The sequence below is a fragment of the Pelecanus crispus genome, chromosome 1 (assembly GCF_030463565.1).
Source record: "Pelecanus crispus isolate bPelCri1 chromosome 1, bPelCri1.pri, whole genome shotgun sequence".
Classification (NCBI taxonomy): domain Eukaryota; kingdom Metazoa; phylum Chordata; class Aves; order Pelecaniformes; family Pelecanidae; genus Pelecanus; species Pelecanus crispus.
In genome coordinates, this window is record NC_134643.1 from 138,212,987 (window position 1) to 138,233,144 (window position 20,158).

Here is a 20,158-nt window from a genome sequence, read left to right on the forward strand (position 1 = left end):
AAACAAAGATGGCACCTTAAAAAACCCCACCTTTTTCTCACTGCACAGTGTCAGGAATTTGACATATACTAACATAGAAACGTTATTGAGAGATGAGTATTCTCTCAATACATAGAAAGTGTTGCAAATTTACCACACTGTTCTCTACTGAGTGGAAAGTCCTCCGTTAAACAAACAACTTTTCTATTTTGTTCTGTAAATATTTGATTTCAAGGGCTCTGGCACTGATTAGATTCCTTCTAGGAAAGACTGCAGACATTACAAAGAGGACAGTTTGGGGACTCTTGCAATCTCCTTGGCTTGATGTATTAGGGAAACACTATATCAGTCTGCCTTTGCAAACGGAAATCATCCCACTATCAGATTTCCAACTTACAAAAAGAGCATAAAACTGAAGTTGGAAATAATAATGTAAGAAGAAATGTTTATCATCATACCTAAACTACTACAAATGAAAAAGAAAGGGAATAGCAGTTCTTGAATCTGGGGACCTGATTTAATTAAAGTGTACCACAAGTGCTTACTTTTAATACTAAATGACATCTTTTCTGAGATTTATCAGGCTCACCTATGCACTGCAGCACACTAAGTAGTTTTAGAAGCCAGTGGACCAAGCACTCAGATGGTGTAAAAGGATGTAAAGGCTCCATTAGTTTCAATTAATCTACACCAATTATAGTGCAATAATCCCTAGTGACGTTTTGCAACAGGAAACCAAGTTACGTTGTCTCTTAAAGGTTCAGTGAAGCTGCCATTGTTTCACAGCAGACTTCCTGACAAGCTCACACTAAATTACATACTCTTTGTTAGTATATGAAGATAATTTCAATTATTTCTATTGTTTTGCTGTACAGTTACCGTATGTAGATTCCTCTACAATGACATCTTTTACTGAGATCTAAAATGTAAATATGTGATATCATATCTAAAATATGTTGTGATCTTCTAACTCCATTTTCTTGGCACATTTAAAAACTAGCAAGTTACTGCAATTTTCCTTTTATATCCTATTCAGCAGAATCCTTTTCTTCACATTTACTTGAGTTACTGAGGGCTATTATGTTGCAAACAGTTACACGCATTAGGGCTCCCCTTACCTCAAAGGAAAAACAAATGCATCCCACAGGTTTTCCTGCCATTATCAGGCCTTTCAAGTACCTGTAGTAAAGGGGTTGACTGATAAGACTTAGCATATTGCAGTGCCATAGATGCTTGAAAGAAGGTTTCTAGCCAGTCTGGAAACTGCTGCTTCTTCCCTGTCCATCAGTAGCAAGTAAGTCAAGGCAGAGAGACCACACTCCATTTCAAACATGACATCTTCTAGTTAAAGGAGATAAAACCCTGGTGTCCATCCCACATATATAACAGCAAAATAAAGAATTCTAGAATATTTCTTTGAGATCTAGTTATTGTCCGAAGAATAGGAATCAGTCCAACAGCAGCAGTCCAAAAAAAGGTTTCAACACCACTATAAAAACAAGACAGTCTCTCATCACAAGCACAGAGCAACAACTTTTGTTAATGTTATTTTTACTCACGTGGTACAAAGCAGTTTCTGGTCCAGGTGTGCCCATGACTTCTTGTCTCAATGAGTCCATTTGTAAGCTAGGCAACAGCGAGTAATGACTTGGACTACTACTCTTGTCTCCCTTCTTTTTGGACTTTTTCCCAGTATCCTTTTTGCTATTCCTTTGAAACATGTAGTCTTCTTGACCTATTTTCTCATTGCTCATATAGCGAAGCAATGAATTTTCTGTTGAAAGAAAAGTAATGGAAGACATCATTGTGAATTGCTGTATGTATGTTAATCCTGCTTCCAAAATATATAATATTCTTGCTAAGATCTACTGTAAATTTTAACTCTTCAAGACTACTTCATTAACAAAACCCATTTGCTTCTTTGGTCTGGATATAATAAGAAAGCAATATTTTGGTAGGAAAAATTCATAATTCTTGCAGTTTTCCGGTATTTTTGACAATAAAAGGAACAGAGTATAATAGAAGCCCCACATCAATAAATTTTGTCTTGGAGTTTTCAAAAAATGAGCAATGATACACTTATGATCATATCTGTAATCTTTTTTTTAAACAAGATCCTAATGAATACAAATGACTCTGGTGCCATACATTTAAAAGTAATTTGCTTTGAACATTCATTTGAGATCATTCACTGTACCATCCATACTTTCCCTGAATACTCTCCCAGCATCTACCAGCTTGTAGCTGAGGGATATCCTGAACCAGAAGTAATGTTTGTGAATTTAGGAAACCTCAGCAGATTTTTCTTTCACGAACTTGTCTGGTCTTTCCTTGTATTAATGTGAATTTTCAGTATCCACAGCCTCCTGTGGCAAGAGGTTCCTTAGCTTGAACCCAAACTGCACGAGAAGCCAGCTCTTCTTTTTAACCAGCACTCGACGAAGACATTTGATGTCTCTTGGGTCTTGTTTCGGAAAAAAAGGTGACAAAACCTATTTCTTTACTTCATTCCACACAAGGTTTTATAAACCTTTATTATGTCCTGCCTAAGTTCTCCAAAACTGATGATGGCCAGCCTACTGAATTGACCCTGGTTCAGAAGCCACTCCATACATCTGATCATTTTTGTTGTCTCCTAGACCTTCAATTCTACTATGTTTTTCTTAAGAGATGAAGAGACCAGTACTGCACACACACCCAGCATGAGCAAGAACTTAAACAGCAGCATAAAAATACTTCTTAATTTGTCTTTTATTCTTTTCCTAATAATTCCTAACAGTGTTTCCTTTTCTGTTCCCTACTGAGCATTTAGTTAATATTTTTATGGAAATATCTATCATTACTGTAACATCTTGTTCCTGGGCGATAATAGCCATCTCAGAGGTTATAATTTTCTATGTGAAGTTATGTATCTGAGCCTCACAAACCAGAATTTTGAAGAACTTATCCTCGATGATTTTGAGGTGAATCCCATGCTGCTCTAGAATATTTTCCATCCAAAAAGAACTCATGAAGACAGAGAAATGGAATATATAATTCTCATCTAAGCATAACAATATTTATCAGTAATAAACATACATTTGTCCTCTAGTATTATAAAATTAAGGCCAGTTTCAAAATGGACTGGCTAACACAGCTGAATCAATGAAATGCCAATATAAATTTAAGTCAAACTGCAGGGCTTTGCTGTCATGATTTTCTTTTGCCTGGCTGAGCAACTTCCTCAATCCTAATAGAAGCTCTGCAAAATACTAAATATACGTAATGAAAGAACCCAAAACAGGTTCACAGAAATATAGCCAAGCCAGGGAACATGAAATGAATTACTACTCTACCCTTAATTGGTTTAGTGGCGGACTTGGTAGTGTTAGGTTAATGGTTGGACTTGATGATCTTAAAGGTCTTTTCCAACCTAAACGATTCTATGATTCTGTGATTCTATATATCTAAGCAAGCAGCAAAATGAGGTTGAAATATATAGCTTAAAGCATGATAAAACCCATAATGCCTTGTACAAGATGTGTGTTCAGATCACTTACCTCTCCTACTATCTCTTTTTATTTTATTGGGGTCTTCATAATCCCCCACCCAGTTATATTCTACTGGCATAGAAATAGGCCTTAGTTTCCCTGGAAACAGAGGAAAAAATTGAGATCATGCACCATAAGGCAGCATTAAACTAACATTCTTTAGAAGAAAGAACAAATTATGTGCTAAGCTGCTATTCTACAGGATGCTTATGAAAGAGGATCCAGCATCACCTCTGAGCAAGAGGTTAAGATAGGAGTTCTGTTTTCTTTAATAGCCAAGAAGCAGCTAAGTATTTAATGGATTTTTTTAAGTTTAGAAAATAAATCCAATGCCCTACAAAATCATCAGTGGACTGACATCTGAGACTGACAAGCACATTCGAATTACTTTAGTTTTCACTGAACAATATCTATTTATTATTCTGGAAGCCCCTGGCACACGTGTGGAGAGAACTGTTTTAAAGCATATGTGAATGATTGGTAACAGAAACATGTCCACATCACTAAAGTACCTTCACAAATAGCATCTTTGCTGGTGGGCTTAAAAGATCCATCAGTGACTGAGTAAAAAAAGCAGCAGAAAACCTCTACATGTAATTTCTTTTGTAGCATTTCATCCACAGAAAGCAAAGTACACTACTATTGGTAAATTCACTTTGATTTCAGACAGCAAGAGACAGAAAAGCGGAAGACAGTTATATCTTTTAAATTTTTATTTGGAAGCTGCTAAATTGATTTTTTAAAATGCTGTGAACTATGATTTCTGCTTAAGGATTCCACAAATATAGTTGGAAATTCAGTGAAAGTGTGCTATGCAACTTAATGGGGTTACTTAAAGTGGTCTGAAGTTTTTAGCAAGTTAAATAGTATATTGAAACAAAACACAGAGTAGCATAGCATACGGTACAATATCTGGCAGACTGAAAACAAAATGTTTTCACAACAAAGTCAGCCCTCGCTCTTTTTTGAATCAATCTACCCGTCACAAAACCAGAAAGTGGAAAAATAATTTGTTTTTAAAACTAGCAGAGCTTAAAGTTAAAACCTCAGAAGTCTTGTTAGTTGAAGTAGAAAACCTCTACATAAAGGTGACTGGTCTTAGTCCACATTTTTGAGGTTAAAACCATGATACAGTAAAAAAGAAAGATGTGTTTATAATGAAAACAAATATTCAAACATGTCTATCTACCTATTGAAGTATGGCATCCATGGGAAATGCAGGCAGCATAATGGTAAAAGGTTGTGTTGTGTTTTTAAAAAAATGACAAAAAAAGGTGTATGTTCTCTACAGACCACAGGATCAGGTCACAAATACATCATTGCTCAGGAAATACAACATATATATTTAACTTTTAATTTATCATTTATTTTACTATTTATGGACACACATTTAAGTCTGATTGAAGCTGGTGAGATTTAGAGCACACAGTTAAGCAGCAATTTCCTGAGTGGGGATGTATTCAGCTCATGTTTACTTGATCAGATGTAACTTTCAATGGTTACTTTTTCTAGAAATACAACTTTCTCTTCTTTGTGAGGCTGAACTCACAGTATCTTACTGAAAGGACCTGCACACTTAAAAAGATACAAAAGCTACAAAATCATTTAAAGCCTGATTGTTACCAAAAGCTGTAGCCATAACAAATTTTCTACAAAATCTCTAGCTGTTCAAAGTGCATGTTTTTTGTATCTGGCAGTAAAACTGCAATGACCAAATTTGTTTCTTTCCTTAAAGTCAGGTTTCATTTGCCTGCTACCTCTGCTAATCTCCTTCTTGTTAACCCCTATGGATTCCCTAAATCTGTTTTCCCTGGTGACTACACTCAGGAAAATTTCTTCCTTGGGATGTGAACAGAAGCTTTCTGAGGCCAACTAGCAACAATTATACAACAGCTGGAAGCCAGTAAGAGCATGAAAGAGAAATCTCTTTGTTGACGTTGTCAAAAAATGTCAAAAGATTCCACTAAAGAAATTATGGAGGGCCCTATTAACCTCTCACGAAGGAGGACTGAGAAATATTAACAAAAAAAAAAGAAAACCACCACCACATAATTAATGATGAGTACATGCTGAAAACAATTATTTTTCTAGGCCTTGGAACTCTGTTTGTCCTTCTTTAATGGGTCACCATAAGCCAGAAGAGTGATATTGTCATTTTCCAGATTTCTGTGAAATCCTAAGGTCAAGCCTACCCATAAATCTTATGCTAACAAATGCCACGTGGGAAACTTTAGAATTTAATGCTGCAATGGTAATATTTTTAGAAAATACACTGAAATGAAAATGGACTCGAAGGTGTGAATTCATTAAAAAAGAAGTGAGATCAAAAGTGAAAGGCTGTATAACAAATGTGATAAATAATGACTGATTTCCGGCGCAGTCTTTGATCCATGTATTTATAACCCTTTCTGCAAATAGAAAAAAAGGCTGAAAAAGCTATCTTGTAACAAAATAATGGATTCAGCAGTCCTTGAAGAAGAATTGTGTTCTTCTTCACTCTAGACCTCCAGTATTAGACTTTAACATCTGGAACCAAGAGTACATCTCTGTTAATGGAACTGATTGCATCCACCAATGGTAATAGTTGAAATACTGGAGTAATAAAATTGTTATCTCCGCTTTGAAACCTTAGCAGTTATTTTGTACACTATGGGCATGGTTAGAGAACACCTGAAAACACTTTGAAATCAAAAGGATACTGAGGATTTTGCAGCAGGATTGTGTAGTTGTGTAGAAAGGGTGCATTTTATGAAAATGCATCCTTTAATGTTGTGCAAGCACATTGCTCCACATCCTAAGGATACTTTACACAGCTCAAGCTCAATTTATATCAAGGTTCCCAGGTGATTTTGAGTTTTGCTGCATCATGTACTAAATCTATGCTTCCTCATAAATTAAGTCTATCTTCTTCTCAAAGGGATATGATGTCAGGATTACTATAACAACTCCAACAGACAGCTTGTGCTCAGTTTAAAAATTGAAATAACATAGCAAGTAGGGTGAAAAAATATTCAAGTGTGTGCTCAGCTAATACCACAGTAGTCAAAATATCTTTTTTAAACACGAGATTTCCTCTTCATTTTCTTCTATATCCTAACAACTCTATGACTGCACAATTTTACACTTGGCAACAGAAAACCAGTTCTCCCAGTCCAAAGCTGAAACAAGTTACAATACCAGCTAAAGGAAGAGTTTGAACAGATTCAAAGGGAAAATAACCTGGAGCATAAGGGCTTGAGGAGCAAAACTCTCACCAGAAATTGTTTCAGAGTTCTTATCCTAAATAAGGCAAAATCCAAGATACGTGTGTGTCTACATGCAAAATTCTTTCTTAAACAACATATAACCTCAAATAAAGAGGAACTGCTATATACAGGAAGTCATCACTTCCCATATAGGAAGTGACAGGTGGTTAATACAGTATTACTAAAAAAGCATACTCTCATCAGTCATACTTGATTTCTGGGACTAAAGAAAAATTAAAGAGTTCTAGAAAGCAGTGCAGTATGAAAGCAGCATGCCATCTCTTGGTAAATCTGAAGTGGTTTTGATCTTTAAAACCATTATACCTGGGTAAATTTTTCTAATGCTGAATTCCTAAACCTATGCAAGTCTTGCCCTTATACTGGGAGAACAATTCCATCCTGTACTTTTAGAAAAAATATATGGGCTTCTGCCAGTTTTGAGGTTTTTTTGGTAAAACGATACTGGAGCATAATCTGGCAAATTAAGCTGATGATAACAAAATTACAGAACTTGTATTCAGAAAAATCATCAGTATAAAACTGGACTCGCCCTCCCTATTCATTTTTTCTTGTAATTATTTTTTTCTTGCACAGAATAAGCTGTTAGGTTGAGATTGGACTAAAGTAGTACAGAGTTCTTAGCAAAATCAATGGCCACTGAAAATATTTTCATGCTTAAAAACAAAAGCAGATGCACAAAAATCCTAAAATCAACAAATGGTGATTATCCTTATTAGATCAATGCCATACCATATGTTGGTGTGCTCTCTCTCCTTCCAGGACCACTTGTTCTTCCTTTCTCATATTCATAGCAGTATAAAACTGCATCTTCTTCAACCACATTAAAGCGTTTCCGATATTCCTGGTCAAGAAATGAGTTTGGAGATTCGGATCCTGTATGAACCGGCTTGCCCACTATATGTCTGCCAACATCATCACACGGGAGATTTCCTTTTTCATCCCTTTAGTAAACAAGAGAGGTTTTTAATATATTGGGATAAGACATTGATATTTTTTTTTTACTATGAATATTTCAATAAACATGGGAATATGTCAATATTTCATATAAGCAGGAAACAGATGCCATCGACCACATCAGGATCACACATCATATATGCATATGTATGCATGTATGTGCCACTTATCTCACACATCTCTGCTTATTCAATTCTTTAAATGACTGTATCCATCTTACTGGTTTATCTTGAAAAGAATCATAGCAATAAAGCTGACATGCAACTACTCTTTTTTTCTTGTTTTTTGGACTCTACCTAGCATTTTGTGATTTAGGGCATAGAAATAATGTTGACCTTACTTTTTTATACTTGCATTTTTAAATACATCAGATAGTTTTAAGACACAGCTATAAGGCAAGCATGGACAAATTCAATCTGGTTCCTTACAAACTAACCCCAGACCAAGAAGAACCAGGGACCAATGACGTACAGACATTTGACATAGTCTTGCATAATCAACTCGGGCCTAGAAGTTATATAGGTACATCCATGCAGTACCAAATAGGGTGTGTAGCTCCTGATCATGAGCTGCTGTCCCAGGGCAGCAATGCATTGCAAGGCACGCACTTTGCAGTTTGTGTACAGATCCCCAAGATGATTGCTTTTTCCTTCTCTGCACCCCTGCCCCACTCTCTGAAAACGCAAACTACTCAAAGGCATCAAACAAGAGAGCAAGCTGTGCGTGGGGTAGGAGCCCTCTCCTTGCATAGATAAAGCAGGGCTCAGTAAACCTGCTGGTAGGACTGTACCTGGAAGTGGCTGCAAAAGACCTAATCAGAGAGTCATTTCTGGGCAACAAAATGCATGGAGGCAGCCAAGAGAGAAGCTGGGGCCTCATGCCCTCGTTGGAGCACTTCTGCCCCTCTGGACTGCCATGTGAGTTCCAAGCTGGCCAGCATGCTGACCCATACTACCCTTGGCACCCCGAGACTCCATCTGAGGATGAAGCAAAGCCTCTTCATGGGATCCAGGTAGCCATGGAGGATGAGAAAGGGCCATCCTGCCTTGGCTGCAACAGCGCAGCACCACAAACCCCCACTGACCACTACGCTCACTTTCCCAGGCTGCTTTCCCAGAACTGCGATGGTGTTGGCTTAGCGAGGGGGGCCGGTGCAGTCCCACCAGGGCTGTGAGCTCATCTCCAGTCACAGAAAGACTTTCTGTGGTGACAGTGCTGCAGGAGCCCGGCAGGTAACATGATGGAGACTGACATAAAACAGCCAGATGCTAATCGGTGCTGCAGCTACCATCAGGGTCTGGCACAAGGAAGCCTCCTCAATGAGGGCAGCCTGAGCTGGAGGGAACTTTACTGCGAGCACGGAGAGAAGTGCAGAGCTACCAGGTAAACACCCTTTGCCACAGCCAGCTGGAGATGAGGGCTTCAGTTCTCATCCCCAAAGGTATTCAAAAAATTTGAGCAGGCACTGACTTATGAGCAGCACTTCTAAGTAACCGGCACACGGAAAGTGTCGGTTCCTCTTTCTCATGCCATCCGTGTGCGGTTATGTCAGCAGCTGTACTATCTGTGGGTATCGTCACCAAGGCGGCATGGCTTCAGGGTTTTGCAATTTACATCAAAATATCAAGTCTTTTACTCTACTCCAGTTACAAAAGGAGGGTTTATTTGTTTTTTTTTTTTCCTTGGAACAGTAACAACAAACTGAGAAACAGATCCTAAACAGTTTGACAATACCTGAAATAAAGTCATGCTTAAATATAGTTAATCAGGGACAAAAAAAACTGATGAAATGCCAAAACAGATTATTCAGAAACACTGCACACTATGTGACAGGTTTGTGAAATGAACTATAGTCCGTTAGGATTAAGCTGATAAAAAAAATTCAGATGTACATAGCTTAATCTCTCTGTAAGATTACAGCTTATACTAATATGTATTATAAAATTTAATCACAATTGGTCCAAACTACTGCATTATGAACATGATTTAAGAACTGTTATTAATAAATAATCAAAATGCATTCTGAAGATCTCAATTTCTAGAGCAGAACTCAAAAACTGCTGAGCAGTGAATATTCACTAAAAACACTTCAAAAAAGAGGATGCATTTTTTATCAAATAAAAGTATTTTTGTGCTGGTAAACATGATCAGTAGCAGTACAAAGGCACTACTTCTTTGAGGATAGTACAGTTCCAGTTTCAGAAGCAACAGGTCTTTACCATGTAACTACTGCATTCAAAGAGAAACCTAAGACTTTCCAAGAAAGTTAACTGAAAGAAAAAGCAAGATATAATTTAAAAATACATTGCCTAGACATATGATAACCTGTGTCTAAGAAGATGGAAGCTTTAACAATACTGATTCCTCTTAAATACATTCCTAGACCTATGGGTAGCTACTTCTGTATTATTTATAGGCCATAATTCTCTCAGAATTTTAGGAAAGCAACATCTGTGTACATTATGGAATTATACTGAATCCTTTGAGGTCATGTGAGGGTAAGGTGATGAATCTGCAAAGAAGATCTGCTGCTTTTCTGGCTCAGCAAACCCAGAGACCTGGGAGAGATGAAAATGCCTGTTCCAAGCGGCAGGTCAGAGTAGCAGATATATTTACAGGGAACAGAATGGTCACTGCAGAATCTAGCAGAGTGGTCACACTAAAAAGCAATCTTGAAATTTGATCTAACACTATCAAATCAAATATATCTAAAAAAGAAAACACTATGGCAGAAGAAAACAGTGCTCTTGTTGAAGCTGAAAGTTTCTTGCTTTTAGCTCAGCCTCCTTTGTTGCATCTTGGTTATTAGGCAAGGGGACAGATACGAACTGTTTTCCTAGTTACAGATTCAGGGTTTCATGTAATTTTTGCTCTTCCGAAATAGGATGAGACTGTTACACAAAATAGATTACCTCACATTTGAGAACATAGGGTACTGAACCTTCTTTTCTAAAGGCTACTCTCTCTTCTGCAGACAAGACACAGATTCAGATCACTGTGGGTCTGATTCAGCATATCTACCCTTAATAACCAGTTCACCTGCAAAATGAAGTATCATCAGCCTAATCCCACAGGGCAGGCTGATAAACGTGTAGGAACAGAATGGTCAGTTACTTTACAAATATTTTTTACATTGAATTGTACCTGAAATGATGCTTTTTACCTTGGAACATAAGGTTCTGTTGGAGGAGGTGGTATGTAGAGATCCTGAAGGGCAGAGCTGTCTCTTTTTGTAGGTGTGCTGATAGTGCTGGATGGCGTAGCAACACTGCTTGTAGGACTTCTAGGAATAAGAGGCTGGTTCAAAAGAGAAAGAGAAATAATCAAGATTACCCTTATATATTACACATTTTTATTTGAAAAAGCTATAAACATTCTATAGTTCAGAAAGTTAAAGTGATAGTTAACAGTTCTAGTGTTTCGTGTGCTTTTAAACTGACTGAAAAAATACTCATGCTAAGGAGACAGATCTATGAATGGACATGTATTGTGCTTATAAAATTGACTCCTCTGATTACCTCTTTTTCCCTTTTGCACAGCAAAAATTATTGCCGATGCCCATAAAAATAGTAATCAGTAGAGCCACTGGTGAATCCAGTGAATTCCTTAATTAAACTAACATTGTAAAAAAAAAAAGTCTAGTGTTTACAGTAAAAGGTGCATAAGTAGGCATTAAATTGAATGTCATCTTCCCCCATCTGCTCTACAGCTTAAGAATTAACTGTAAAAGCTTCAGTTTATGTCTGCAGATGCTGTAAAATCAGGTACTGTGTCCTCAGAGCACACACGCTATGAGACAGAATAAACTGGAGATTATTATTATTCTTCACTCCCCTGGGCACACTCCTCACAAGGTAACATTTACTCATAGGTAAATAAATTGTATGCTCCTTGCAGAATAATCATGCATTCTAGCTATCATTACAGTCCAAATAGGATCCTTCCTCTTAATCACATCTCCCTCTCTCTCTCTCATGAATTAGGCACCACTTTTTATTCCTCAACTTAACTATCTTGACTAGCTAAATAATGTCCAACCATTTGAAGACTTTATTAAATCACTGTAGGGCTGGAAATTATAGCAAGATTTTCTAAGTCTCTATACGGATGCAGAAAAAAGAAATGAGAACAAAACTTTGATTGCTTTAGTCTACTTAATAACATGTCTGTCTAGTAACAAAAGCCTTATGTTGCTTAGCTTGTGTGATAGCTAAACTCAAGCAGAAGAAAAATGGCAAAACAGCAAGTACAAAGGTATCTCCATATACCCTAAAATTAATCTAATATTAAACAAATGCTGAGTTTTGCTTTGAAAGAGTTCTTTCCCCTCCATCTTTTTGGAAGTGAACTCCTTGAAGAAAGAAGTGTTGGGATTAAAGAGAGTTCACCACAACTGTAATTTCTGACCTAAATAACTACTGGAGGACACAAACATTTCACATTGTATTGATGGCAAAGAAGTTCTAAATACTGGCTGAACAGGCGCATAGAAAGATCCTTCTGCCAGCACTATTAAGAATACTTTATGACAGACCAACAGAGCATTCTTGTGCAGGATAATCAGTTCTCATTTTCTAGATATTAATCTTGGCACTGTATCATCATGCCTATCTATACTGCAGAAAACCCCAAGAGCTCAACAGCAGGAACTTTTTCAAAATGTTGGCCTTTCATAAGCTAGCGATGAGCCATTCGAATTTATGCTTATCAAGCAAAGCCCCCACCATTGCGTTACTTTTTTTCAATCTGTATGTAAGAATAATTCATGCCACCTAGGAAACCTCATCCTTCAGCCAGTTACTGCCTTGTTTTAGGAACAGAGCCATGTTAGATGCTATTTATCTCAAACATAATAAAATGTATGCTTAAAATGTTCTTGTTAAAACTTTGCAAGTCCACCTTTAGAGCAACAGCTATAAACTGACACAAGTTTTCTCTTTCTGAATGTTAGAAAACCATCTCCTGTAAACAGTGATGCTGTTAAATTCTTTCCTTGCTCATTAGAGTTAGCGTGAGTATTCTGTAGCCAGCCCAATGAAAGACTGCCAGTATTTACAGGAAGACAGGGAGAAAGACACACACACAAAACCAGACAGGTAAAAGACTTTACAACCACTAAAAACAAGAAGACAGAAGTCTGCAAAAATAAGAATAAAGTTGGTGGCAAAACTGGGTAAAAAACTAAAAAACTAAAAAAAACCCTCTTTCAGAGAAACGAAAACCTTATCCTCTAAATTTTCATCTGCAACACTGTAGCCATAGATGTTCTTGAACCACTTCCTAATACAACACTGGCTATTTCCTCTCTGATACCTTGCACTTCTATGACAAGTACACTTCATGGCTTGCTGAGTAGCTTGTAGAATTAATTTTCATTGTAAGCCAAAAGAATTTTGTGACCTAGACCCTGCTTACACTTGTTAAGCCCAGGCTGTTGTTGTTCATGGCTCACACTGGCAGGAGCACTGAGAGGAAGACAAGCTGGGCAGATGGTTTTCTCTTCTCCACTTTGAGGAAGAAGACAGCCCTTTACTTTACCTGCGTGAATAGGTAGATAAGAGGAAAGGGGGCCCTAGAGGCTAGACCGGTGGCAATCAACAGGAGTTTATGGTTTATGTCACATAGGGAAAATCATGCTCAAGCATAACGGTGATCTGGACTTACAACGGGTTGATGAGCCTCCGGTGGTCCTGACTGGCTGCTGGAGGGCTAGAGGACACAGGTAAAGATTTTCCTTTGTGTTACAGCCTGGAATACCTGGGCTTAACTATTTAAATACTAATGATATGAGCTTAATTTCTGAAAAAACGTGTTTAATGAAGTCTGAGGCTTATATTGGGTAACTTCACACTTCAGTGGTCCCTGCTAATACACAGCCCAGACATACAGGTCGGTTTGGACTCCAGAACAGTTTGCTGGAAGATGCTGGAAATCAGTTGGGGTTTGTGCATCTGACAAATGCATCTTTTGGCTCGGCAAGGTGTTTAAAACAGTGAGTGCAATAGGAAGAAATGGTATTCAGTCTACCACAGAAAAACGCAAGTTATCCAGCTACCTGAAGGTAAAAGGTTTCCCCCAAACTGTTCCCATGACAGACACTTTCAGAGGTGAAATTACAGTGTAATTGTTGAGAGTCTGAATGACTGTGATATCTCACAGGATGGCCATGTGGGTACATCTTCCCAGGGCACCTGGAGCTCCCAAGGGGATAGAAACTGTAGAATCATAGAATCATAGAACGCTTTGGGTTGGAAGGGACCTTTAGAGGTCATCTAGCCCAACCCCCCTGCAGGGAGCAGGGACAGCTTTAACCAGATCAGGTTGCTCAGAGCCCCGTCCAACCTGACCTTGAATGTTGCCAGGGATGGGGCCTCTACCACCTCTCTGGGCAACCTGTTCCAGTGCTTCACCATTCTCACTGTAAAAAAATCCTTCCTTATATCCAGTTGAAATCTACCCTCCTTTAGTTTAAAATAATAATACCATAAAAAGTAATACAATCTAGTACAAGTGGAAGTACAATCCTGTAGGATTGTTTCAAAACATACTAGGATGCCTCATATGTAGCCATGCAACGCTACAGGCTTGGGGAAGAGTGGCTGGAAAGCTGCCTGGCCGAAAAGGACCTGGGGGTGTTAGTAGATAGCCGGCTGAACATGAGCCAGCAGTGTGCCCAGGTGGCCAAGAAGGCCAACAGCATCCTGGCTTGTATCAGGAATGCTGTGGCCAGCAGGAGCAGGGAGGTGATTGTCCCCCTGTACTCGGCGCTGGTGAGGCCGCACCTGGAATACTGTGTCCAGTTTTGGGCCCCTCACTACAAGAAAGACATTGAGGTGCTGGAGCGTGTTCAGAGGCGGGCAACGAAGCTGGTGAAGGGTCTGGAGAACAAGTCTTATGAGGAGCGGCTGAGGGAACTGGGGTTGTTTAGCCTGGAAAAGAGGAGGCTGAGGGGAGACCTTATCGCTCTCTACAACTACCTGAAAGGAGGTTGTAGTGAGGTGGGTGTTGGTCTCTTCTCCCAAGTAGCTAGCGATAGGACAAGAGGAAATGGGCTTAAGCTGTGCCAGGGGAGGTTTAGACTGGAAATTAGGAAAAATTTCTTTACGGAAAGGGTGGTCAGGCATTGGAACAGGCTGCCCAGAGAGGTGGTGGAGTCACCATCCCTGGAGGCGTTTAAAAAACGGGTAGATGTGGCACTTCGGGATATGGTTTAGTCTGGTCTACCCTTGATTAGTCTAGAGTGGGCTTGGTAGTGTAGGTTAATGGTTGGACTGGATGATCTTAAAGGTCTTTTCCAACCTAGATGATTCTATGATTCTATGATTCTATGATATCTTTTCCATATTTGGGTCATATTGCTGAATTCAACTCTCCAGCTTATTTCCACAAAAACAGAAAAGCTGTGTAACTAGAAAAAAAAGGAGAAATCCAAATTTAAAAATAGGTCACCACTTTTTTAAAAAATATATTTATCATGGCTTCACCAGTAAATCAGCAGCCTACTAAGAACTGCTACATGGTAAAAGCATTCACATGGTCTCTCCTGGTAGTAGCTCAACACACCAAGAGCATTGCTGTAAATACCACCTTGTGCTGTAGGAGTTCAGCTTTCATTTTATAAAGAATTAAAAGTCTTCAGGCCTTCCTGGTTGAAAAGAGAGCCTTCAGAACATGGCCTGCAGGTACAGTGCATCTACATGGGATTCTGCATTGCAATTTAGAGAGACCTCAACCGTTCAGTTCAAGTCAATCTGTGCACCTGCAAGTAAAACAGCTCCTGTAGCCCTCCAGTCCAATGGCAGCCATTCAGTGGACCATATGCAGGCACAGTGAACAGAAAAACATATGGAACTCCATTCAGGTATTTCTGAATTAGATGCCTTGGAGATCAGTGTTATCACTCAGTTAATTCTCTTCCAAGGACTAGAGCTTTTCCTGCTGCAGTCCCCTTTTGGTAGGCTGGCCAGGGCAAGTGGGATTGCTGAAACAGCAATAAAACTAAAAAGTTTTCAGGTCCAAAGAGTTAAATACTTGACCCATGGGAACAGCCTGACAGAGAAAGTTTAGAAGTTACATATTAAAACTGGAATAGCCTCAAAAGTGTCCCACAAAATACCCTGCATCAATCTTAACCCACAATGACAGACACAAAATCCATATTTCAATACATTTTGGAGTACTATTTCTCAAACATTTTGGATGTACCATCCTCCTTAAGGATCATTAGTCTTTATGGACCCTTTGGACCCTTTCCCAAATTGTCAGTCTGCCAGGGAACAGATAACCAACCATCTTTACTTAAAGCAGCTCAGCTTCTCTAACACAGGAGAATCAGAAGTCCCTGTACATACTGACAGATAACACATAGACACTTAACTCCCCTCTCCTCCAGAAGCTGCTCTGTCCCCTGTGAGCTCTGCCCTGCGGTCCCTACCTCCCTCTTGCTACCAGGACCTATTGTCGCTTTTCCCATCCCCAGCCCTGAAGGAACTGAGAGTGTGCCCCGGTAAGCCAGCATATTATTTTTGCTTTTTCTCTCTAAACAATGAATGTAATTAATCTTTAATATATATTATCTGAAACTCTTTTTAATGTTTTTTAAAACTCTTTGAACCTTTCATTAACTCCCTTGGAAGATGCAATATATAGTTTGAGAAACATTGCTCCAGAAAAAGACATACAATTTTTAAAAAGATAAGCAAAACCAATACAAAATTTTAACTGGTAATATCTTTATACAGCATTTGCATCAGTAAACAGATTTTACTGCTAATGTATTTTTCATATTAGATCAAGGTTATGACAATTTATTGAACAGAATGTTTCCAATAAAATAAAACTTTTTATAAGACCAACCATGACATGAAGTAATGAAATATTATAACTAATTCATACTTTGTAGGAAAACCCAGTCAGAATCCATTTTAACAGTGCTGCAAAGAATGCCAAGTTCCCGTGTAGTTAAAAGATAACTAAGCAACTGAAGAGCAAACAAGTTATTATTTTATTCAAATTCAATGATTAAAAAGTGTAAGGTCATTAATTCAAATCATAAATGATGAAAACAGAATATTGCATTGTATCTAGATGAATGAAGGAGGCAATATAATCAAGGAAAAATATTAAATAAAAATAACAAAAGTAGCATTTTCTCTCGAACCAAGGGCTCTGTTATTATCATTGCTGTTGTTTCTTAGGAGGCTGAAAAGCTGAGTATATCGTAGTGGAGATATGATGCATATCTAATCCAAAATAAAATCTGTTTAAAAAACTACAGATACTGAGCTGTTGGTGATTTTATCGTGGTACAATTTAATCACATACAAAACAGTACAGTGAACCATTTTAAATATACGAAAGGTGACATTTAAATAAACTTGGTGAAGAGTGTGACAGAATGTTTAAGAGGGGCCAGAGGGTTTTTTTCCAAGTCAACACACAAGATGTGGCTGGCATCTGGACTGGCCCCCAACCTCACTGACATCAGTAAGAGCCTTTTCACTGATATCGGCAGGGTACAGTCCAAATTAGCTGAAGCATGGCAACATGTTGCTCTACCACTCCTTTTCTGTATTGTAAAGAAACTGGAGTAGTCCACACCATAGTCAAAGTCCAGTTTCTTTTGACTAATTAACAAAGCATTTTCCAGAAGGCAAAGGAGGACTTTACGCTAGCTTCTTGCTAGCATGATGACAGTGACTTACATAAGATTTCATATGCTCCGAGAATCTTCTCTATCGAACCTTCCACCCTTGTTCAAACAGCACTTCGGGGAGCCTCCCTTTGAGACCTCCCCAGAATAACACAAAGTGGAAAGGAGAAATAAACCAGACAATCTAGAGCAGAGGATGTTTATTTAAGTTAGGTTTTGAACCAGACAAAAATTTGAAGAGTTCAAAGATAATGAAGTCATCTCTATGTCAAGTAAGAAAAATAAAAAAATTAAAGGTTAAACTCATTTAGTTTGTTCACCACGTTCAGTAGCAGTCAGAAATACAAACGTTGCAATCTGAAATACCATTCTAGGCTTTCACACAACAGATCAGAGTATCAGAAAAAGTAACTGAAAGGCAAATTTAGTAAGATTTGTCTTGCAGGCATAATATCTTAATATTTATGGTACAATACCATAGTAATGAATACCTTCAATTGCAAAGGCAACCACAAAATTCCCCAAGGCCACAGCTGCCTAATTCAAATGTTATAAAAGCAATAACAAAAAACACAGGCTGAAAAATCCCTTGACTTCACTAACTCTGACATGATTCCAGAATTCATCAAGGGAGGACTTTGATTATCTGCAAGAAGTTGGATCCTGATGGATATTAAAACAGACAGTCATCAAGTGACTGAAAACAGAAAAAGAAAAACCAACCAGCACTTCCTTTAATCAGGACACAAGGGAAAAAAAAGGATGTTTTTCTTTCTGAACTGATTGTCCTTAGAGCTGGAATCAATGTACTTGTAAAGACAAACTCATTATGTAATGTTGCATAGTATAGCCATAGGATAACTGTATTCTTTTACTGTACATCAAGCCATTCGATATCAGTTTCAGGACTGCTACACAGGATGCATAATTCTTCTTCTTCTTTCTTTCCCTTAACCTTTCATATTTATTCTAACGATATTTGTGAAAAGAATGAATATACCACATTCCTGCTAAAAGGAAAAAAAAAAACCCAAAGAATTAATCAATAATTATGTAGACTGCATTTAACTCTTAATTCACGGCAAGACTGCAATGTGAAGGCAGAGCTGTTCAAAGTAAACCACTGAACATTCTAAGAAGTATTTATGCCAATTAGTAACCTCTTAATACCTGAATGATCTAAAAGTGATTTCCACACTCAGACAGCACAAACGTTTGGCTGGCATATGGCCAATCTAGATCACTAACAGTGGACAGCAAGCTCTTAAAAATTTCATTATCAGAATGCATAATTTAATTACCAGGATGCCCTGTCACTCACACACCGAAGTGCTTGATGCGTTGGTAGTACCTGCATACTGCCTGAACTGGAAGACTTGTCCAGCACTTTCCCAACTCACAGGCATAGTTAGTATCGCTCTGTTAAGTCTAGTTTTTCATGTAGCTGCAAATGGCAAACTTCATGTTCTTACATACAATTATTGACTAAACAAGCAGAATGCAATTTACCAATAATGCCTCAACATAATTCACTTTCAGCTAAAAAGAAGTTTTGAAGGTTCTCAATTAAAACATTGCAAGGTAAATCTCAATGTAAATGTGTCTCAATTTAATCCACTGAAATATTTACCTTCTACATTCGCTGCAACAGCTGTTAAACACATTCATTCATAGGGTGCATACAAAAACTCAGTCTCTGCTTTTGTGTCAGCCCCCTTACATTAGGGCAAACTTCCGCCTTCCCACTTCACTCGTTGCAATTTGATTAGGATGTGACACCACATTTTTCCTCTGTTCACTCCATTTGCAGAACCAAAAAAGCCACAGCAGCCAGTTTGCAGATCCTAATTCCCATTTTATCAGAATTCGATCCCCATATCTTATTCTAAAGTCTTTTGAATATTTTGCTCATATTTTGTACTTTAACAGAATTATTACTGAGTCATAATTTCCTTATAGCTTGTGTCTGTTGAATAATACATATGGTTCAATTAACTTAGCTCTGGGATGACAGCACAGTTATAACATTCTCAATTATTTCATGACATTCTGATATAGGAAAGCAAGTTATCATAATCTCCCCTGCTTCCAAAGGCAACAGAAGTACTGCTTTTCCTTATGCTTTTTTTCCTATTTGCCATCACTTTCTCCCTCTCCTCTCACATTACCTCCCAAGCTCCTATTAAAGAACAGCACCCTTATATGAATCAGGAACATAAGAAATTTCACAATAGCCATAGGGAAAATTGCAATTACAAAAGATGCAGCTTTTCTGAAGGTTTCTTTTTCAGAATTTTAAGTAAATTCTGTTAAATAAACATAATTTCTTCATATTTTTAATAGCTATAAAATTACACTGCATTCTGACTGCTTTCACTGCTTGTTATTAATCAAATATACAGTACTGATTTCACACTTAGGCTACGTTTAAACTTTAACATCAGCTGACTTTAACATCTGTTCACCTCTGATCTGCATAAATTAACAACAGAAATCGTCACATTATGCAGCTTCTAAAGTTTGTCTTCACTTCGCCCTGGAGCTTTTTCAACAGTCTACTTAAGAAAACTTGTTTCTCACACTAAAATCACAAATTACAACAGACACACATATGCATGCTTCACACTTAAGTGTTGAATGAGGTTCTGGCCTTTTCCTGGTGTCATGTTTGATAAAATCAGAACAATATCATCGTGATACCATAATTATATCTCTAATGTTTATCAGTATATCTATTTGTACTCATATTAGCCTTAAAAATATTCATATTTTCTATG

At 37.9% G+C, this 20,158-nt stretch overlaps 1 protein-coding gene across 4 annotated transcripts in view; it reads right to left on the reverse strand.

Moving 5' to 3' along the window:
- Positions 1 to 20,158, reverse strand: part of CNKSR2 (connector enhancer of kinase suppressor of Ras 2) — a 220,153-nt gene that overhangs the window by 77,501 nt on the left and 122,494 nt on the right. For 2 of the 4 annotated variants that reach the window (XM_075711806.1, XM_075711788.1), the window contains 4 exons: positions 10,893 to 11,026; positions 7,505 to 7,716; positions 3,519 to 3,608; positions 1,539 to 1,753 (listed from right to left, as the gene is read on the reverse strand). In XM_075711806.1, coding sequence (XP_075567921.1) covers positions 1,539 to 1,753; positions 3,519 to 3,608; positions 7,505 to 7,716; positions 10,893 to 11,026 — 651 coding nt within the window. The remainder of the gene's footprint in view (positions 1 to 1,538; positions 1,754 to 3,518; positions 3,609 to 7,504; positions 7,717 to 10,892; positions 11,027 to 20,158) is intronic. The other 2 variants (XM_075711816.1, XM_075711798.1) reach the window with 1 other exon arrangement.